We start from the raw sequence: 23,587 nt of genomic DNA, 5'->3' as shown, positions 1-23,587 counted from the left end.
CCGCGGACTCGACTCCGCGACGGATAGTGCCTTTCATTTTATCTTTATTTTTAAATTTTAGATCCGACACAATGTTTATTGTAATGATCATTTTATTTTGAAATCCTTGAAATCCTTGAAATCCTTTGAAATCCTCGTTAATGTCTGACCCAATATAAAAGGTAAATTTAAAATATGAATTCGTATTTATTCCTCTTCTTTTTCAGTAGGCTCATGACGACATAAAGATGCAGAGCCTCTCGTTTTTGGTTTTCGCAGCTTTCTGTCTGGTTGTCAGTGATGCAGCGCGAGCGGATCCCATCACAGTCGAACCAAGTTAAAATATGACATATATACGACATATAGTAGAGGCTCTTACGGGCATTGTCTGCTCGATACGCTAGGGACCCCAGATACACCTTACTAGACGTATTTTTGACCGTAGAATCGATTAAAAGTGGTTTTAAGATATTTGGACTGACTTTTTGGGGGTAAAATTGCAAAAAACCGATTTTTGGACAAAAAATAGGCCAAAAAACCATGTTTTTTGATATTTTGAACAACTTAATTTTGTTGGCATGTCGGCAAAACTTGCATGGAGATAGCTAAAACACAGCCGCACAAGATGATATAAAAATTTGAAAAATCCCTCTATTTTTTTGGGGGTAAAAATCCAAAAAAGTGGTAAAAATTTGACTTTTTTTGCTTGAAGTTTGAATAATTTTTTGCAGTTGCATTAAATCAACCCAAAAATAGTCACATCGTGTTTGCCTAAATTTTTCCTTTCCGAGAAGTACCCACTTCATATACTTTATCGAAGTTTGAATATTGTCACTCCGCAAGCGTTTTTGCCAAATTTTCGACGCGCACTACGCGCAAAAGCATTTAGTTGTTATCAATTGGCACCCGCGCGTTCATCATAAATGTCAAACAGCTATAACTCAGCGAGATTATGTCCGTTCTAGCTCATATTTTCACACTAAATAGAAAATAATGTGATCTTATTGCTGACAAAATATGAATATAATTACTTTATTTGCCTTAGAGTAATAGACTGTCAAAGTTTAAAAGGCGCATTGGTATAGCACGTGACTAATAAGGCCAAATTTATATTTCTTAACATATTATCGATCCTTAGACATCATACTATTGTGTCCAATTAGCGGTTAGGTCTCTAAACTCGTAGCAGAAAACACGTCTTTTTGCCCGTAAGAGCCTCTACTAATATGCACTTTAATTAATATTTTGCGGAATAAGAATCAAATTTTATACAATTTTATACAATGACAAATGAAGTATAAAAATTTAGCGTACCAATTATAATGACCTTTAATCTATATCCTTTATTGCGCTATCGCCGATCTCGCGTGACATGATCATATAACTATAAGGAAGTTGGTCGAATTTCTCGTTAGGGTTTTAGCATATGCTTCAAATACGGATTGTGTTAGGGTTAGAGTTAGGGTTACGTTGGGGTCAGAGTAGATCAGAGGTTTAGGGTTTTGCATAATCTCAAAATCTTTCTATCCAGGGCCATTTTAATCTAGAGAACATGTTATTTTAGTGTAAAGTGATTTATCACCTACAAAAATAAAAAGGACTCTACAAATTAAACAATTCAAAACCTGTTAAAAATAAAATAACGACGAACACACGAAGGGCGGCGCGGCTTAACTTTTAAAATGCTTATTGCACAATTATTTATACACAATTATGTTATATATGTGTATATTCTGTATTTCGTGGTATATTTATTCATAAATCAGTTTATAACCACAAATAAACACAAGTTGGGTGGATATCTTTATTCCTTCACTATAAATATCGCACTGACTAGGCTAGGTGTCAACATGTTTTTGGCATGTGTCTTAAAAACACCAATATTTCAGATGAATGGCACGAGACACCGTCAACACCGTTGACAGATATCAACCTTCCCAACCAAAAGAATGTTTATATGAAGACTGATCTGACGATTGGAAGTGGCACAGATTTGAGAATCAACTATAAAAACAATGCCGGTGACACGACAGGATCTTTCGTATTAAGATTCTCATCTCCACCAAAGTATGGTTTCCTTAAATGTACGGACTTTTTGAATCCAAGTCAAGACCTTCCTGCTGATTTGCCCGCTAAAGATGATTATGGCTATAGGATCTTCAAAGTAGAAACGCACGGAGCAATGGGTTTGAAGATCAGTTGCAACGATGAGTTGCTGATCACTTTCGAACCTTCAGACGCAGCGTGCACGGGATGGTCGACATTGTGGGTAAATACGTGGGAAAAAAACAAAGAGCTGATAAACTTTGACTTTGACAGAGGAGTAAACGTGTTCAAAATCTCAAGTTTGGAATCCGCAGGCTCCAGTGCAGGTAATATTTATCTAGCTTATAAGCTAGATTCTGCAATATTTTCTACTTGGCTGAGAAGTACAATTTTTAACTGTCAATGTCATATGTCTTTTAAACACCACATTTTCAGAGCAATGGAAGGACAAACCGCTCTGGCCGGAGGATATTGAAATTCCCGAAGGAGTTGTTTATCTGAAGACTGATAAGACGATCGGAAGTGGCATCAATTTGGTAATAAACTATAACAACAATGCCGGCAAAAATGCAGGGGGTTTCAAATTACAGTTCTCAAATCCACCAAAATATGAATTCCTCTCTTGTACAACAAATCGACGCCTTCGGGTTGATTTGCCCGCTAAAGATGATGATGGTTTTAGGATCTTCAAAGTAGAAACGCACGGAGCAATGGGTTTGAAGATCAGTTGCAACGATGAGTTGCTGATCACTTTCGAACCTTCAGACGCAATGTGCACAGGATTTAGTTTTTGGAGAATGATATGGGTATCCAACAAAGAAAGGATAGACTTTCAGTCTGACTACGGAGTAACAAAGTACAAATTTTCAAGTACGGAATCCAAAGGTAAGAAATACTGATATTTACCAAATTTTCAGGAAACGCTACCAGTTTGCGATCTAGACCTGCTTATCAATACCTAACTGCAACTGCATTTAAAATTTGATGTCAGATTGAATTAACTTTAGTTCAGTCAGTTATACTTAACATCACCTTGAACCACGTCATTGTGAACCTGTACACAAAATTGCTTTAATTTAGTTTATTAACTTTGTTTTGTTTGACAAATCAACCAGTTCCTAATTCATTTCCGGCAATGAGGGGTATAATAGTAAAGGGGGTATAATAGTAAAGGGGGTATAAAAGTAAAGGGGGTAAATGGTAATTTCAATGGTGGTTTTCTTCCAGATTTGGTTGATGCAGCAGACGATGCTGCAGACGATGCTGTGGACGATGCGGTTGATGCCGTGGACGATGCAGTTGATGTTGTGGACGATGCAGTTGATGTTGTGAACGATGCGATTGATGATATGGGCGATGTGGATGATAATAGTATTACAGGTAATATTTATCTAGCTTATAAGCTAGATTCTGCAATATTTTCTACTCGGCTGAGAAGTACAATTTTTAACTGTCATATGTCTTTTAAACATCACAGTTTCAGATCAATGGAAGGAAAAACCGTTCATGGGAGATATTGAAATTCCCAATCAAGCGGATGTTTATATGAAGACTGATCTGACGATTGGAAGTCGCAAAGTTTTGAGAATCAACTATGAAAACAGTGCCGGCGAAAAGGCAGGGGGTTTCAAATTACTGTTCTCAGATCCACCAAAATATGGTTTCCTCTATTGTACAGAATTAACCGAAGCAAATTTAGACCTTCCTGTTGATTTGCCCGCTGAAGATGATGATGGCTTTAGGATCTTCAAATTAGAAACGCACGAAACAAATGGTTTGAAGATCAGTTGTAACGATGAGTTACTGATCACTTTCGAACCTTCCAACGCAGTGTGCACGGGATGGCACGCGTTTTGGAGAGATACGTGGGAAAACAACAAAGAGGTGATAAACTTTAGCTTTGACGACGGAGTAACAAAGTACAAATTCTCAAGTTCGGAATCCGAAGGTAAGAAATACTGATATTTACTAACTTTTCAGGAAACGCTACCAGTTTGCGATCTAGACCTGCTTATCAATACCTAACTGCAACTACATTTAAAATTTGATGTCAGATTGAATTAACTTTAGTTCAGTCAGTTATACTTAACATCACCTTGAACCAATTCCTAATTCATTTCCGGCAATGATAATTCCAATGGTGGTTTTCTTCCAGATTTGGTTGATGCAGCAGACGATGCTGCAGACGATGCTGTGGACGATGCGGTTGATGCCGTGGACGATGCAGTTGATGTTGTGGACGATGCAGTTGATGTTGTGAACGATGCGATTGATGATATGGGCGATGTGGATGATAATAGTATTACAGGTAATATTTATCTAGCTTATAAGCTAGATTCTGCAATATTTTCTACTCGGCTGAGAAGTACAATTTTTAACTGTCATATGTCTTTTAAACATCACAGTTTCAGATCAATGGAAGGAAAAACCGTTCATGGGAGATATTGAAATTCCCAATCAAGCGGATGTTTATATGAAGACTGATCTGACGATTGGAAGTCGCAAAGTTTTGAGAATCAACTATGAAAACAGTGCCGGCGAAAAGGCAGGGGGTTTCAAATTACTGTTCTCAGATCCACCAAAATATGGTTTCCTCTATTGTACAGAATTAACCGAAGCAAATTTAGACCTTCCTGTTGATTTGCCCGCTGAAGATGATGATGGCTTTAGGATCTTCAAATTAGAAACGCACGAAACAAATGGTTTGAAGATCAGTTGTAACGATGAGTTACTGATCACTTTCGAACCTTCCAACGCAGTGTGCACGGGATGGCACGCGTTTTGGAGAGATACGTGGGAAAACAACAAAGAGGTGATAAACTTTAGCTTTGACGACGGAGTAACAAAGTACAAATTCTCAAGTTCGGAATCCGAAGGTAAGAAATACTGATATTTACTAACTTTTCAGGAAACGCTACCAGTTTGCGATCTAGACCTGCTTATCAATACCTAACTGCAACTACATTTAAAATTTGATGTCAGATTGAATTAACTTTAGTTCAGTCAGTTATACTTAACATCACCTTGAACCAATTCCTAATTCATTTCCGGCAATGATAATTCCAATGGTGGTTTTCTTCCAGATTTGGTTGATGCAGCAGACGATGCTGCAGACGATGCTGTGGACGATGCGGTTGATGCCGTGGACGATGCAGTTGATGTTGTGGACGATGCAGTTGATGTTGTGAACGATGCGATTGATGATATGGGCGATGTGGATGATAATAGTATTACAGGTAATATTTATCTAGCTTATAAGCTAGATTCTGCAATATTTTCTACTCGGCTGAGAAGTACAATTTTTAACTGTCATATGTCTTTTAAACATCACAGTTTCAGATCAATGGAAGGAAAAACCGTTCATGGGAGATATTGAAATTCCCAATCGAGCGGATGTTTATATGAAGACTGATCTGACGATTGGAAGTCGCAAAGTTTTGAGAATCAACTATGAAAACAGTGCCGGCGAAAAGGCAGGGGCTTTCAAATTACTGTTCTCAGATCCACCAAAATATGGTTTCCTCTATTGTACAGAATTAACCGAAGCAAATTTAGACCTTCCTGTTGATTTGCCCGCTGAAGATGATGGTGGCTTTAGGATCTTCAAATTAGAAACGCACGAAACAAATGGTTTGAAGATCAGTTGTAACGATGAGTTACTGATCACTTTCGAACCTTCCAACGCAGTGTGCACGGGATGGCACGCGTTTTGGAGAGATACGTGGGAAAACAACAAAGAGGTGATAAACTTTAGCTTTGACGACGGAGTAACAAAGTACAAATTCTCAAGTTCGGAATCCGAAGGTAAGAAATACTGATATTTACCAAATTTTCAGGAAACGCTACCAGTTTGCGATCTAGACCTGCTTATCAATACCTAACTGCAACTGCATTTAAAATTTGATGTCAGATTGAATTAACTTTAGTTCAGTCAGTTATACTTAACATCACCTTGAACCACGTCATTGTGAACCTGTTCACAAAATTGCTTTAATTTAGTTTATTAACTTTGTTTTGTTTGACAAAGTGACCAATTCCTAATTCATTTCAGGCAACGGTAATTCCGATGGTGGTCTTCTTCCAGACGTAATTGATGCTGTGGACGATGGGGAAGATGATAGTTTTCCAGGTAATATAAGCTCGATTTTATTTTTTTTTCTACTCGACTGAGAACTTAGAAGTACCATTTATAATTGTCATATGTCTTTTAAACACCACAGTTTCAGATCAATGGAGGGACAGGTATTTCGAACAATGGATTGAAATTCCCAATCAAGCGGATGTTTATATGAAGACTGATCTGACGATTGGAAGTCGCAAAGTTTTGAGAATCAACTATAGGGACAATGCAGAGTACATGAATGCAGGGGGTTTCAAATTACTGTTCTCAGATCCACCAAAATATAATTTCCTTAGTTGTATGACAAAATACGACTCCGACGAAGCAAATTTAGACCTTCCTGTTGATTTGCCCGTTAAAGATGATGATGGTTTTAGGATCTTCAAAGTAGAAACGCACGGATATATGGGTTTGAATATCACTTGCAACGATGAGTTACTGATCACTTTCGAACCTTCCAACGCAGTCTGCACAGGAAAGTCGTATTGGAGAGAAATGTGGGAAAGAAAAAAAGACTGGATTAACTTTGCCGGTGACGACGGAGTAAAAAAGTGGGCATTCTCAAGTACGGAATCCGAAGATAAGAAATACTGATATGTAGCCAGTATAATGTATATATTAACTATTCGTCCCTATATGCCTCACCAAAAGAATGACGATTAATCACTATACACTCGACTGTCACGTAAATTTTTTAACACGTCCTCTAGGTGGCTCTAAATTGAATGCCTATTCGAAACCCTAACCCTCTAATCTGATCCCAACCCTAACCTAATACCTTAGTGATTTAGTGTATAGTATTTATTAGTGTGAAGTAGGAGCGCTTTGATATACCTGATCGGACAATTACTGGATACTGCGAGAGCGGATATAATTTTAAATGGACATTACAACTAACGTTCGAAGGCATTCAAAACCATTAAAAATCAGAAAATATTTTTGGGCGTTTTTTTCCAATTTTATTTACAATTTAGTAAATAATTTTTGATAGATTTTTTTAGTACAGTAATTGTAACTGTAATACTAATAAGCAAGAAAAGCAGTCGTTAAGCAATAAAATGATGATATAGTTTATAATCCGACGACAGAAATTAACAGAAGGCAAAATTAAAAAGTAGCGCTCCCAAATGGTGTTCGTTCAAATAAAGTCCTGTGTAAGGTATTTGGTATGTTTTGTATAATTGCATCCTTTCCAAATCGATCCAATATAATCTTCATATCAACATTTCAGGAAACACTGCCAGTTTGCGATCTAGATCTGCTTATCAATACCTAGCTGCAATCTTCGTCTGCTACATTATGCTCTTCTAGTTATGGTAATTTTTATTTAATTATGACCATTATTTTTTGTTAATTAATTAGAAAATTTGGTTAAATTCCAATCATATTAATGACTCAGCTTTGTAAAGGCTTTTATGTTTTATCCCAATAGTTCAAACATAACATCGGATCGGATAGCTATTTTATCTAAAAATCTAATTTATTTCAGGACGAACCGCACGATTCACGAAAAGTTCTGATAACAGCATAGACTTTTAAATTTCCATTTTGCATACTAGTTAGGGACAGTACATGCAGAGTGTCCAATTAGAAGTTGTCAATGTTCGCGAGCTTGATCTTGCATGTGGTACTACTCTGATCTCAGCGGTGGTCACATCTTATTAGCTATGGACGATTGAGTTACACTTTGACTTTTCTTTAAATATTTCTGTTTAAATGTTTCAATGTTAAAATTGTCGATGTAGATTGTAGGCTTCTGTACCTGTCTGTCAGTTACATAAGAACCACTATTTGCATTAATCATTATGAATCCTCACACCTTAGAACCACTAACACATTAGAACCACTATCTGCATTAATATAATCATAAAGTCGGGGCCTTTACACTTTACCTTCCTGATTTTATGATCCGGGTATTTTATATCCGGAATTTTATGATTCCTGACTTTATGATCTTGATTTTATTATCCGTTCTGATTCCAATATTTTCCAAAAGTCCAAATGACTAACATTTAATATGGTCGTTAATTAGCGGTAAGACCGAGAACCTAGCTCTTTAAATTTAATCAGTAAGGAACCTCCCACGGAGTTAGCACCTTTATGTTCACGGAAAAGTCCCTCTAGAATAAAGTTAAATTATTGATATTTTATGCATCACGGCTGATTAACTTTGAATGGTATTGACCGGTATTTCGAATCAGTCGGACTCTTTTGATAATTGATCATGATAATAGTATTGTGAACTGTAGATCGATTCATCCTGCAGGAATTTTAATCAAACTTTCTCGTGCAGTAATTTAGATTTATGAATTTTATCAAAGCATGAAAGCCCGTTACGGGAAAAATAACAAATTTCAAATTTGATCGAGCTGATATTGTTTGAGTGCACGGAACATAATCTTGTCTTGATCGAACTCACTTTAGTTACGCTCCCCTGGCCTTAAATCGTTTGCCCAAACTTTATTAAGAAAATTCTTGTAAAAAGGCCTTGAGGATATGAAAGTACTTTTGGTCAGTGTATTTTTGGACGCCGAACCACCCCAATGATTTAAAATTAAAATGCTTCCCGGCCCTGAGAGTTATGGGCAAAAAACTGTTTTGGTCACGTGACAGGCTAGTTAAACACGAATTCGATTGTTTAGGGCTCCGGTTAGGGTTGTGTATAGCTTTGGGGTTATTATATGTATATATGGTTAGGGTTAGATCAGAGTTGGGATCCGGATCAGGGTTTATGTAAAACCGCTTTGTTCGGCTGAAAAACCGTAAAAACCAAAAACACGTGATAATTTTTGGGCGAGCGAATTAGTAAAAGCCCTTTATTTATAGTTAATAGTTATTATATTAAACTTGTATCACTTGCAGTCCCCTAAAACTAAATCCAATTATAATACCTTCTCGATTCGAAGTACTAAACAAATACAATTCCTAAAACTGATTATATCAGCGAATTTCGCCTAAGTGCCATATTTGATGGTGCGCGGCTTTTGGAGCAAAATAAAATTAATTGTAAAAGTTGCTTAATTTGACGAAATTCGTTGATTTTTGTCGTATTATCCGGTCATATCTTCGGTTCCTGAACATGAATCATGCTTTTAACCATACTAAACTACTGAACCTAAATTAGTTGGGAGAGATCGGCATTGATTAAGAGAATTAAGAGGTCTAAAAATGACAAAATAGGTGTAAATTCGTTGATAACTCAAATTCTGACCATCGAAATTGCTCAAACTAATTTAAGTTTAGTAAAACATAAGTGTTTACGTATGCTGACCAAATTTCAACAAAATTATTACATGGGAAGTATTATAACTTTTTGATTGTTTTCGAAATATTGTGCTGGCCAAAATACGAGCTAAAAACCACTCAATGGTCAGCGCGCGTCTTACACAGGGGACTATAGTGCAAAGAAACTGCTGCTAACTGCTGCTCACTGCTGCTCACTGCTGCTCACTGCTGCTCACTACTGCTAACTGCTGCTGTCGCGCGCGAGTCCATAGCAGCAGTTAGCAGCAGTGATCAGCTCTCTCTCTCTCTCTCTCTCTCTCTCTCTCTCTCTCTCTCTCTCTCTCTCTCTCTCTCTCTCTCTCTCTCTCTCTCTCTCTCTCTCTCTCTCTCTCTCTCTCTCTCTCTCTCTCTCTCTCTCTCTCTCTCTATCTATCTATCTCTCTCTCTCTCTCTCTCTCTCTCTCTCTCTCTCTCTCTCTCTCTCTCTATCTCTCTCTCTCTCTCGTATTCTCGCCGTGCCCACAAAATGCAACTCCTGCTAGCTGCACGCCAGGACTCCCAAGGTATATACGAAATCATAAAACAATAAATATCAATGCGACAGACCCCTGGAGTCTTGAAGCTGTCGCTACCTGGCTCAGAGCAAACCCCCTTCCGTTGTAGTACTTCTGCGGACAGACAAGGGACTTCCGAGCTAGGTCAAAGCCTGGGAGATATGTCTCTATGCAGAGATAGGCCTAGGTTTGTATCACGTTGCGACCCCCACGGTCGTTTCACTATAGTGACGATACAGGGGGAGCCGCGGGTCATACAACATATGACAAGCCTAGGTTGAGTTCCTAGTGTGGGATTTAGCGAAAGTTCTTGGTGAAAAATCCAAGGAAGTTACCCAAAAGGGCTTTCCCTATCAAGCCTTGTCGACTGTTCCACAAATTTGAAGATATGGTTGAGTTTACTGTTGTTAAGATCCTCCATAGGGGTTGACCAATTATCCTCATTCTGAGCGTCATGATCTGGATGCACTTGCAGAGAGGTGCTGGGAAGTTCCTGCTTCTCCTGAAAAGTGTTCACAATCTTGCGTCTCGAAGTTGACGTTGTTCGCCACGTTCTGAAAGTAAACTAGTGGGCTGTGATCTATACTGACAGCGGCCATGTTAGCCATCTGATGTGAGTTCCAGAAAAATTAAAGTTCCTGGATTTATATATTTTGTGGAGGTACATTTTTCCTTTCTCACTGAGTGTGGCCTAATTGGGAGGAAGGGTTCTGGTCCTATGCATGGGGATGTTGTTGAAATGATCGTCTCTTACGAATTCGTCCGCTAGTTCGTTACCGTATACTCCTTCATGTCCTGGAACATCTAAGTTCTTTCTTTTAATTGGTCGGCGTCGACTGCAAGCCTTCCTTGCGGTGGCTTTCACAACGCGTCCCCGTTCTCCAACTCCTGCTGCTAGAGAGAGAGAGAGACTCCCAAGTTATATACCATAAATATATTATACATAGATATCGACAACAGACTCCGAGAGTCTTGAAGTTCTGTTACCACCGCCCCTGGTGCAACCCCTTACGGGTTAACGATGAGGAGACATGGGGACTTCCAGGGACGGTCATGGCCTGCTACATGCAACTCGTAGGAGTATGCAATGTTCCTGTAACGTCACTGTAGACCACTCTTCTGTCGTTGTTTTGAGTGTCCGATCCAAAAACCAAATCCTAGGGTACACGAGACGTGGAAGCCTGTGAGCGTGTTAGAGTCTGTTAAGTGTTAGAGTCCTAGGGTTACACGAGACGTGGTAGTCTGTGAGGGTGCTTAATCCTGGGGTTACACGAGACATGGTAGCCTGTGAGCGTGTAGACCGCTCCTCTATCGTTGTTTTGAGTGTCCGATCCAAAACCAAATCCTAAAGTTGTATGTCCTATTTGCATCCCCGAAGCATTGCATTGATGTTTATTCCTGGTCCGGTTAGCTTTGCGTCTCAGAACTAAAAAGGTCCGCTATGCTTTAGTGAGCTGTGCTGTCCACCAGGGTACTGTAGATCTAAGGGTTCCCTGCGCAATGGGACAGGCTGTGATAAAGCATCTCTGCAGGATGTCCGAGATGAACTGTTTCGAGCGTTGAGATCTTCCGCTGTAGAAACTGATTAGAACCAGTAAGGGTGTTAGTCAAACTCTGCTGCTACTAGATGAATGTAAAGCGTCCAGTCACACTCCAATGAATAGTGTGGCAAAGCTAACCCGGTCCCCTAGGTTAAATGTGATGGCCCCAAGATGAGCCTTTAGCTGTCTAGCTGAGAAGACCTGAAAAGTGGTTACTGGAGGAAGAAGTGCCCGGAATTGTCCCTATCAGTGTGTCCTCGTAGTCAGAGCTATAGAGTTGAAATCCCTAACTCTGTCTTATCACGAGCCTGTGTCTAGCGTGTGTCAGCCCTTATACATTAGCTGTCTTAACTGAAAAGACCTGAAAAGCGGTTACTGGAGGGAGAAGTGCCAAGACTACTCATTATCAGTGTGTCCTTGTAGTCAGGATGAGCGAATTGGAACTTTGCTCCTCCTGTGTTTTGGAAAGATCAGTGAGTTTCGCCTAGGTGCCATATTTGATGCACAGCTTTTGCATTTGGAGAAAAATTCGCTGTAAAAGTCGCATAATTTGACCAAATTTGTTGATTTTTGTCGTATTATTCGGATATATCTTCGGTTCCTTGAATGAGATCATTTTGAAAATTGGCGACGACCTTCCGATAGGGCTTTCACAACTGTCCGAAAAATTTGGTGGATATTGGAGTTGATAATTGATATACATAATGATCAAAATGGGGCAAATACGCTGCTTTTAGCTGTAACATAATGTTTGATGGTTGGATATGCTTTAAATTTTTCGGACACTTTCCTTGTAAGTCTATGAGTAAGCTTACCAATTTTTGTTGCAATCGGAGGTCGGGAAGGGTACTTAATATTTATTTGTTTGTTGACCATTGTTAATGGTCTGGCCTTCGTAGCACGTGCAATCGGGACAATATTTCGAGAAGAAAGCGATGCGCGCTACTTCGTTGTAGGTTAATAACCTACCAGGATGCGCGCGCCGAGTTGGACTCGTCGACGGTCAAACAGATATTTTACGAGTATTACCCGTTAAGCTACTTCGAAGAAATTTAGACGAGTAACATCCGTCAATTTGTTTGAAGAAAATTGTGCTGGCCGAAATTAGCGCTAAAAAACCATCCTACAGTCGGCACGCGCGGCTCACTGTCGATGGCGCACTACCTACTACCAGCGAAGTTCTCTGAAAATAAAGCAATAAGCAAGTTGAGCGACGAATATTGCTCTAAACAGAACCCTTTCGCTTGCAGTAGCGCGCGAAACAAGCACGTCACGCAGTACGCATATACACAGTACGCGTATACATATGGCTAAGCTATATGATCATTTGACGGATGTTACTGTCTAAATTTCTTCGAAGTAGCGCGCGCCGCTTTCTTCTCGAAATGTTATGGCCCGACGGCAAGTGCTACGAAGTAGCGCGCGCCGGGCCAGATCATTAACAATGGTCAATATGATCATGAACGACGAATGCTGCCTAGTAATATTTGTTTTAAACATTGAAATTGTTTACGACAGTGGATCAATAAATTAAAATCGGCGCAAGTCTTAGTAGATTATAAATTTGTAACTACATTTATATATAGTTGAGACAAGACGGGTCTCAAAATGGTAGCCGCATGACAACTGTCCTGAACGAACAAGCTCAAGAAGAGCGCCTAGACAATTCTCTAAATGATAGCCGCATGCATCATCGGCGTGAAGATCATGTACCATCCTCAACTTCACAATCTCGGGAAGTCGGACCAGGCACAGGAACTGGAACCAGGAACTCTCATATCTATCGTAGGCACACGGTACTTCTCATACACGATAGTAACTTTGACATGTTCAATCCACGTAGTTTCAGTTCTCAATTCAATGTGCACCAATTCGGGGCATCAAGTCTCGAAAACCTAGCAAAGAAACGAAAACAGCTCAACCAGAAGTTGAATAAGCTACGACCAGACTGCATTTACGTTCACCTGGGTATCAACGACCTTACGAAGAGGAAATGTATCCCATCTGGAGCTATCCACGAACTCGCAGAGTATCTCCTGGAGACCTGCAAAGCTCAGATATGTTTCTCCCTTTTCATTCCAACCTCTAATGACAAGAAAATTAACGAGCGAATCAAAGCTGTTAACAACGAAAAGCAATGTTAGCTGGTTCCACAGACATAGCGAAACCGCTCGTACACGCATATTCACGTTTGCTAACGACCGGGTTGGCAACCAGAACAGTTATTCTATCAACACTGGATTTACCCTAAAAGACAGAGGTGAAAAAATGCTTTACGTCAGCCTTCGTGAAGGACTTAAGAAGACGATGCGCATTCCTCACCAGAGCCACGATGGAAATCCTCGTCAAAAACGCAGCTCGAACCGTTTCAAAGATGAGTAAAAACCGGGACACACGCAATTGCCTTAGGCTGATGAGCTGGAACATCAACCATCAGCGTGACAAGTTTGAAGGTATCAAATTTGAAATCGATGAAGTTCAGAAGCTCCTTAACAGGATCACGACGTTATCTGCTTGCAAGAAACTAAAGGGCAAGTTTCTTTACGTGGCTTCAAATGCTTCAATGCTAACAGGACAGGAACAAACTCAGGCGGTGTATGCACGGCGATTCATAAACACCTAGCAGCTGGAGCTGTTAGAGTCCACGTTCCAGATTGTGACGACATACTCATCGTCAAGCTAAGAGCCAAATACTTTAATCTTGGCAAGGACCTAAACCTTATCAATGTATACGACTCGCCAGCACACGGTTCGTATAAAAAACGTATACGTTCGAATACCGAGGAATACATCACTACTTGCGAACAACTTGAGGAGTGCCTATCCAGGATTCCCGACACAGAAGATGCCGCCATACTTGGGGATATGAACGCACGGACCGGTACTCTGAAAGATTTTCTTATTCCCTGCGAATCTAGGAATATACATGTCGATCTCGACCCTCCTCAATTCATAACAGCCTTGACACCAAGGAACAATCAGGACCGAACTTTGAATTCGAATGGCAAACCGTTCATTGAGCTTCTCCAAACAGCAGGGATGATAATTCTCAATGGAAGGACTATTGGAGACATTTTCGGTAGCCATACATGCATTCAACGTCACGGAGCCAGCACTGTTGATTACATCTGTGTCTCACGAGATATCCACCATCGGGTTAGGTCCTAAGGTCCTTTTATGTGGGCGATATCACACCTTACTCAGACCACAGACCGATATCAACCGCCCTCACCACAAACCATGGGGTGAATCTTCTTGATGACAACCTCTATAAAGAACGTGAACGGAAACTAGCACCAGTGCCGAAGCCCTTCAAGTGGACCAAAGACACTAGCACTGGGTTTGGTACATCAGAAAAGTTCAAGTCGGCCCAGAATGATGCCCAATTCATGCAGAAGGTCGAATCGCTCCTAGCAAATGACATCACCTGCCCCGAAGACATTCGAAAATACAATGACTCTGTGATTACAACCTACATTAACCTAGCCAGCCAGGTCACTACCCAAAAAAGTGGCCGTCTTCACACTAACAAAAACAAATGGTTCGATTGGGACTGCAGAAAGGCAAAACGTCAAGTCTGCACGATCGAAAGAGTAAAGAACAACCCCTACATTGATCCCATGTTAGTGGAACCTACTCGTGCTAAGTTTTACCTCCGAAAAAAGGAATACAGGGCTCAAGTTCGATCCAAAAAAGGCGCATATCTCTTTCAACTGAACGAGAAAATAAACAATGGCAATGACATTAACTGGTCTGCTCTGAAAGATCTCTCGTCCTCCTGTAGAGATCCTGAGACATTCGATCTGTACGATCTATTTGCTTTTCACAAATTCTTCAACGACCTCTACAACCAAAAGTGCAAGGATCCATCCCACCGTGAACTTCAAGCCCACAACGCAAGCAATGATGGGAGCAGCCACCCTGACCTACCAACTGAAGTGGAAAATCTTAACATGGAGTTCACTCTACAAGAGCTTGAAAAGGTGATCAACAAACTCAAAAACAACAAGAGCGTATCACTGGACCTAATATCGAACGAGATGCTCAAGAACTCCAAACTTTGCCTAAGGAAAGTTCTTCTCAAGTTGTTCAACGGCTGCCTGGAACAGGGGACTTACCCATGGAATTGTTCGATAACCACCCCTCTCCACAAGAAGGGCAACAAACAGAACCCTGACAACTACAGGGCGATAACTGTTGGAAGCTGTCTAGGGAAGCTATTTGCTTCTCTTCTCCTTGAAAGACTTATCGACTTCCGCAAAGTTATCTGCCCCGATTTCCCCCACCAACTTGGCTTCAGAGCTGGTGCACAGTGCTCGGATCACATCCTTACAATTACCACAATCATTGAGAAATACACGAAAAAGCTCAAAAAGAGAGTGTTTGCTTGTTTTGTTGACTACCGGAAAGCGTTCGATACGGTGTGCAGAGAAGCACTCATGTATAAGCTCAATCACCTTGGTATCGGAGGGAACTTCTTCGCTTGCCTTAAGAACATGTACAGCAACTCGGTGACCCGCATCAAACTGATCCAAAAACTATCGGAGACCATTGATGTCACCATTGGAACAGAGGGCAGTATCGAGATAGCCCGACCACGGTCCGCGGACCACGGTCCGCAGACAGTGGTCCGCGGACCGTGGTCCGCGGACCGTGGTCGGGCTATCTCGATACTGCCATGCGGCAGTATCGGGCTATCTCGATACTGCCTTAAATGCCAGAGTCACGTGTCAAAACAAATATTACATATTATCCTCCCGCTGTCAAGTAACCAAGTTTATTATTTCTATGCAATCAGGATTAATGGGGATAGATAAAATAAAGCAAGATCTTTTTAAATTAGTTCATTAATATCTGACACTAAAATAACGTATAGTAAATAGTATTAGTAAATAGAATTACAAGCTTATCTGCTTGAGTAATTGATAAGAGATTAGATTTAGCTCGTTTCATTTTGCTTCACAGCTTTAGACAGAGAGACTATTACCTCTCAAACCACTAGATTAGGGGCAAGTAATGAAGATCATGCAATATTACCCCTCAATTTAACAAGACGGAAATTCAATTTAATTGAATGATTCCTCGATCAATTATTGGTTAAATGAGATAAGCTCATTTATAAGCCCATTAGAAGAGGAAGGGTATATAATAACACCATTATACACCTTTATATATTACAACACTGGACCATTAAAGAGAGTTTGAGATAAGCTGACATTTGAGAACGACCATAACAATTGCGAGAGACAAATTCATTAACGATTCAATCTAAGCAATAATAATCTCATTAGAATAATCCCGATAGTGAAATAAAAAGGAAAGTGCACTGAGTGACAATCGGTGTCTCGTCTAAATTCACAGAGCAGTTCATTATTTTTTTCTTCTTTTTTTCTTCTTTTTTTCTTCTTTTTTTCTTGTTTGATTGTATCTCTATTGTCATCTATTTGCACTGTTTCCAATTAAAATCTGGTACTTTCAATCGCAGCGAATATCATTACTGTTCTCAGGAGAAGGAAACCGTTGGTCTACTGTTTTGAAGAGAACTAGTGCGGTACTACTTACTGTTCTCAGGAGAAGGAAACCCTTGGTCTACTGTTTTGTAGAGAACTGGTACACTACTGTTTTTAGGAGAAGGAAACCGGTGATCTACTGTTTTGAAGAGAACTGGTACACTACTGTTCTTAGGAGAAGACAAACCGTTGGTCTACTGTTTTGAAGAGAACTGGTACACTATTGTTCCCCGGAGAAGAAAACTGATGCTCTAATATTTTCAAAAGAAAGGAAGTTGTACTTTAGCAAGATTACTGGTAAACAGTAATAAAAGTCCACAATCAGTTTTTGTGAAATTTGGAAAACATTTTGGCTTTGGCCTTCAGCAGAAAAATTATCGGTTTTATCGGTTTTATCTAGATAAAACCTAAATTTTTATCTGTTTATCTAGATAAAAGATTTCATACCGATAATGGATAGCCTACTACGCAACTTCCTATTTATCGTCTGATTTGCACGTGGGCGGTCGTACATACATACATTCTACAGAAATAATTCTCTGAATTATAAGTAAGATAATAATATGTAAAAGTGTAAATCTAGTACTCTGCTACCCCTTCCATAGACAATATGATCCCCAATATTAGGGCCCATAAGATGGATAAGAATTAGATTGGCTTCGTTCCAATAAGCTGTATATAAAACTAAATGTGTTGGTAAAGCAATGACCTTGCTATAATAAATGTGTTAACCATTCTATCCAAAAACAATAGTTTAAAACGGACCCTTGTTGGCACTACAGTAACCATAAAGGTAGCTATTGTGAACAAAACAGAAACCAAGACTGTCGACGCGGCGGACGATAACCTGACCGCTAACAAGAGAGCAAATTGTTAAGTTAGCTTTGTTAGACACCCACTGACAATGCTTCATTTAAGCTGGCCTTTTGTTACAACCGAAGGTTTTGTAGTGAACAGCGGTTGTCGTCCTTAACGTTTTGCCTTATAGGCAAACAGTTCACTTTACGTTCACTTCAGTTGCCTTAGAACAGGAAATATTTCTATTTAAGTTAACATGTTGAGAATTGGTATAATAACCCTGACTCTAGCTGCTATCAGCTACACAGCGAACCCAACCCAGACATGTTCGGATGGAAAGCAGACGGACTACCGAGGAACGAAGAGCACTACACGAGGCGGACTGACATGTCAAGAGCAGACGGACTACCGAGGAACGAAGAGCACTACACGAGGCGGACTGACATGTCAAGAGCAGACGGACTACCGAGGAACGAAGAGCACTACACGAGGCGGACTGACATGTCAAGAGCAGACGGACTACCGAGGAACGAAGAGCACTACACGAGGCGGACTGACATGTCAAGAGCAGACGGACTACCGAGGAACGAAGAGCACTACACGAGGGGGACTGACATGTCAAGAGCAGACGGACTACCGAGGAACGAAGAGCACTACACGAGGCGGACTGACATGTCAAGAGCAGACGGACTACCGAGGAACGAAGAGCACTACACGAGGCGGACTGACATGTCAAGAGCAGACGGACTACCGAGGAACGAAGAGCACTACACGAGGCGGACTGACATGTCAAGCGCAGACGGACTACCGAGGAACGAAGAGCACTACACGAGGTGGACTGACATGTCAAGAGCAGACGGACTACCGAGGAACGAAGAGCACTACACGAGGCGGACTGACATGTCAAGAGCAGACGGACTACCGAGGAACGAAGAGCACTACACGAGGGGGACTGACATGTCAAGAGCAGACGGACTACCGAGGAACGAAGAGCACTACACGAGGCAGACTGACATGTCAAGAGCAGACGGACTACCGAGGAACGAAGAGCACTACACGAGGGGGACTGACATGTCAAGAGCAGACGGACTACCGAGGAACGAAGAGCACTACACGAGGCGGACTGACATGTCAAGAGCAGACGGACTACCGAGGAACGAAGAGCACTACACGAGGGGGACTGACATGTCAAGAGCAGACGGACTACCGAGGAACGAAGAGCACTACACGAGGCGGACTGACATGTCAAGAGCAGACGGACTACCGAGGAACGAAGAGCACTACACGAGGGGGACTGACATGTCAAGAGCAGACGGACTACCGAGGAACGAAGAGCACTACACGAGGCGGACTGACATGTCAAGAGCAGACGGACTACCGAGGAACGAAGAGCACTACACGAGGCGGACTGACATGTCAAGAGCAGACGGACTACCGAGGAACGAAGAGCACTACACGAGGCGGACTGACATGTCAAGAGCAGACGGACTACCGAGGAACGAAGAGCACTACACGAGGCGGACTGACATGTCAAGAGCAGACGGACTACCGAGGAACGAAGAGCACTACACGAGGCGGACTGACATGTCAAGAGCAGACGGACTACCGAGGAACGAAGAGCACTACACGAGGCGGACTGACATGTCAAGAGCAGACGGACTACCGAGGAACGAAGAGCACTACACGAGGCGGACTGACATGTCAAGAGCAGACGGACTACCGAGGAACGAAGAGCACTACACGAGGCGGACTGACATGTCAAGAGCAGACGGACTACCGAGGAACGAAGAGCACTACACGAGGGGGACTGACATGTCAAGAGCAGACGGACTACCGAGGAACGAAGAGCACTACACGAGGCGGACTGACATGTCAAGAGCAGACGGACTACCGAGGAACGAAGAGCACTACACGAGGCGGACTGACATGTCAAGAGCAGACGGACTACCGAGGAACGAAGAGTCCGTCTGCTCTTGACATGTCAGGCGGACTGACATGTCAAGAGCAGACGGACATGTCAGGCGGACTGACATGTCAAGAGCAGACGGACTACCGAGGAACGAAGAGCACTACACGAGGGGGACTGACATGTCAAGAGCAGACGGACTACCGAGGAACGAAGAGCACTACACGAGGGGGACTGACATGTCAAGAGCAGACGGACTACCGAGGAACGAAGAGCACTACACGAGGCGGACTGACATGTCAAGAGCAGACGGACTACAGAGGAACGAAGAGCACTACACGAGGGGGACTGACATGTCAAGAGCAGACGGACTACCGAGGAACGAAGAGCACTACACGAGGCGGACTGACATGTCAAGAGCAGACGGACTACCGAGGAACGAAGAGCACTACACGAGGCGGACTGACATGTCAAGAGCAGACGGACTACCGAGGAACGAAGAGCACTACACGAGGCGGACTGACATGTCAAGAGCAGACGGACTACCGAGGAACGAAGAGCACTACACGAGGCGGACTGACATGTCAAGAGCAAACGGACTACCGAGGAACGAAGAGCACTACACGAGGCGGACTGACATGTCAAGAGCAGACGGACTACCGAGGAACGAAGAGCACTACACGAGGCGGACTGACATGTCAAGAGCAGACGGACTACCGAGGAACGAAGAGCACTACACGAGGCGGACTGACATGTCAAGAGCAGACGGACTACCGAGGAACGAAGAGCACTACACGAGGCGGACTGACATGTCAAGAGCAGACGGACTACCGAGGAACGAAGAGCACTACACGAGGCGGACTGACATGTCAAGAGCAGACGGACTACCGAGGAACGAAGAGCACTACACGAGGCGGACTGACATGTCAAGAGCAGACGGACTACCGAGGAACGAAGAGCACTACACGAGGCGGACTGACATGTCAAGAGCAGACGGACTACCGAGGAACGAAGAGCACTACACGAGGCGGACTGACATGTCAAGAGCAGACGGACTACCGAGGAACGAAGAGCACTACACGAGGCGGACTGACATGTCAAGAGCAGACGGACTACCGAGGAACGAAGAGCACTACACGAGGCGGACTGACATGTCAAGAGCAGACGGACTACCGAGGAACGAAGAGCACTACACGAGGCGGACTGACATGTCAAGAGCAGACGGACTACCGAGGAACGAAGAGCACTACACGAGGCGGACTGACATGTCAAGAGCAGACGGACTACCGAGGAACGAAGAGCACTACACGAGGCGGACTGACATGTCAAGAGCAGACGGACTACCGAGGAACGAAGAGCACTACACGAGGCGGACTGACATGTCAAGAGCAGACGGACTACCGAGGAACGAAGAGCACTACACGAGGCGGACTGACATGTCAAGAGCAGACGGACTACCGAGGAACGAAGAGCACTACACGAGGCGGACTGACATGTCAAGAGCAGACGGACTACCGAGGAACGAAGAGCACTACACGAGGCGGACTGACATGTCAAGAGCAGACGGACTACCGAGGAACGAAGAGCACTACACGAGGCGGACTGACATGTCAAGAGCAGACGGACTACCGAGGAACGAAGAGCACTACACGAGGCGGACTGACATGTCAAGAGCAGACGGACTACCGAGGAACGAAGAGCACTACACGAGGCGGACTGACATGTCAAGAGCAGACGGACTACCGAGGAACGAAGAGCACTACACGAGGCGGACTGACATGTCAAGAGCAGACGGACTACCGAGGAACGAAGAGCACTACACGAGGCGGACTGACATGTCAAGAGCAGACGGACTACCGAGGAACGAAGAGCACTACACGAGGCGGACTGACATGTCAAGAGCAGACGGACTACCGAGGAACGAAGAGCACTACACGAGGCGGACTGACATGTCAAGAGCAGACGGACTACCGAGGAACGAAGAGCACTACACGAGGCGGACTGACATGTCAAGAGCAGACGGACTACCGAGGAACGAAGAGCACTACACGAGGCGGACTGACATGTCAAGAGCAGACGGACTACCGAGGAACGAAGAGCACTACACGAGGCGGACTGACATGTCAAGAGCAGACGGACTACCGAGGAACGAAGAGCACTACACGAGGCGGACTGACATGTCAAGAGCAGACGGACTACCGAGGAACGAAGAGCACTACACGAGGCGGACTGACATGTCAAGAGCAGACGGACTACCGAGGAACGAAGAGCACTACACGAGGCGGACTGACATGTCAAGAGCAGACGGACTACCGAGGAACGAAGAGCACTACACGAGGCGGACTGACATGTCAAGAGCAGACGGACTACCGAGGAACGAAGAGCACTACACGAGGCGGACTGACATGTCAAGAGCAGACGGACTACCGAGGAACGAAGAGCACTACACGAGGCGGACTGACATGTCAAGAGCAGACGGACTACCGAGGAACGAAGAGCACTACACGAGGCGGACTGACATGTCAAGAGCAGACGGACTACCGAGGAACGAAGAGCACTACACGAGGCGGACTACCGAGGAACGAAGAGCACTACACGAGGCGGACTGACATGTCAAGACAGACGGACTACCGAGGAACGAAGAGCACTACACGAGGCGGACTGACATGTCAAGAGCAGACGGACTACCGAGGAACGAAGAGCACTACACGAGGCGGACTGACATGTCAAGAGCAGACGGACTACCGAGGAACGAAGAGCACTACACGAGGCGGACTGACATGTCAAGAGCAGACGGACTACCGAGGAACGAAGAGCACTACACGAGGCGGACTGACATGTCAAGAGCAGACGGACTACCGAGGAACGAAGAGCACTACACGAGGCGGACTGACATGTCAAGAGCAGACGGACTACCGAGGAACGAAGAGCATTACACGAGGCGGACTGACATGTCAAGAGCAGACGGACTACCGAGGAACGAAGAGCACTACACGAGGCGGACTGACATGTCAAGAGCAGACGGACTACCGAGGAACGAAGAGCACTACACGAGGCGGACTGACATGTCAAGAGCAGACGGACTACCGAGGAACGAAGAGCACTACACGAGGCGGACTGACATGTCAAGAGCAGACGGACTACCGAGGAACGAAGAGCACTACACGAGGCAGACTGACATGTCAAGAGCAGACGGACTACCGAGGAACGAAGAGCACCACACGAGGCGGACTACCGAGGAAGGAAGAGCACTACACGAGGGGGACTGACATGTCAAGAGCAGACGGACTACCGAGGAACGAAGAGCACTACACGAGGGGGACTGACATGTCAAGAGCAGACGGACTACCGAGGAACGAAGAGCACTACACGAGGCGGACTACCGAGGAAGGAAGAGCACTACACGAGGGGGACTGACATGTCAAGAGCAGACGGACTACCGAGGAAGGAAGAGCACTACACGAGGGGGACTGACATGTCAAGAGCAGACGGACTACCGAGGAAGGAAGAGCACTACACGAGGCGGACTGACATGTCAAGAGCAGACGGACTACCGAGGAAGGAAGAGCACTACACGAGGGGGACTGACATGTCAAGAGCAGACGGACTACCGAGGAAGGAAGAGCACTACACGAGGCGGACTGACATGTCAAGAGCAGACGGACTACCGAGGAACGAAGAGCACTACACGAGGCGGACTGACATGTCAAGAGCAGACGGACTACCGAGGAACGAAGAGCACTACACGAGGGGGACTGACATGTCAAGAGCAGACGGACTACCGAGGAACGAAGAGCACTACACGAGGCGGACTACCGAGGAAGGAAGAGCACTACACGAGGGGGACTGACATGTCAAGAGCAGACGGACTACCGAGGAAGGAAGAGCACTACACGAGGGGGACTGAC

The 23,587-nt window shown here is 43.6% G+C and overlaps 1 protein-coding gene across 12 annotated transcripts; it reads left to right on the top strand.

Moving 5' to 3' along the window:
- The first annotated feature begins 200 nt into the window (after positions 1-200).
- Positions 201-8,981, top strand: LOC134814094 (uncharacterized). Of its 12 annotated transcripts, none has more exons than XM_063822112.1 (13): positions 201-315; positions 1,869-2,351; positions 2,461-2,910; positions 3,253-3,405; positions 3,509-3,973; positions 4,181-4,333; positions 4,437-4,901; positions 5,109-5,261; positions 5,359-5,829; positions 6,077-6,154; positions 6,246-6,710; positions 7,377-7,461; positions 7,635-8,981. In XM_063822112.1, exons 1-12 carry the CDS (start codon positions 228-230, stop codon positions 7,454-7,456), a joined length of 3,504 nt encoding a protein of 1,167 aa, XP_063678182.1. In that variant the 5' UTR covers positions 201-227; the 3' UTR covers positions 7,457-7,461; positions 7,635-8,981. The 12 variants fall into 12 exon arrangements, with proteins under 12 accessions (XP_063678182.1, XP_063678183.1, XP_063678184.1 ...); XM_063822113.1 differs by having other exon boundaries at positions 4,431-4,901; positions 5,365-5,829; XM_063822114.1 differs by having other exon boundaries at positions 4,431-4,901; positions 6,252-6,710.
- Positions 8,982-23,587: the final 14,606 nt, after the last annotated feature.

The sequence above is a fragment of the Bolinopsis microptera genome, chromosome 4, assembly GCF_026151205.1.
Source record: "Bolinopsis microptera isolate Bmic1 chromosome 4, MBARI_Bmic_1.0, whole genome shotgun sequence".
Lineage (NCBI taxonomy): Eukaryota > Metazoa > Ctenophora > Tentaculata > Lobata > Bolinopsidae > Bolinopsis > Bolinopsis microptera.
This window is presented reverse-complemented; position numbering and strand designations above follow the sequence as displayed.

Bases quoted from the DNA above. Each gene is read 5' to 3' on its own strand.
- LOC134814094 (XM_063822111.1), top strand. From the start codon at position 228: ATGCAGAGCCTCTCGTTTTTGGTTTTCGCAGCTTTCTGTCTGGTTGTC. The intron at 2,911-3,252 runs GTAAGAAATACT...GTTTTCTTCCAG, and splicing joins TTCAAGTACGGAATCCAAAG to ATTTGGTTGATGCAGCAGAC. The intron at 3,406-3,508 runs GTAATATTTATC...TCACAGTTTCAG, and splicing joins GGATGATAATAGTATTACAG to ATCAATGGAAGGAAAAACCG.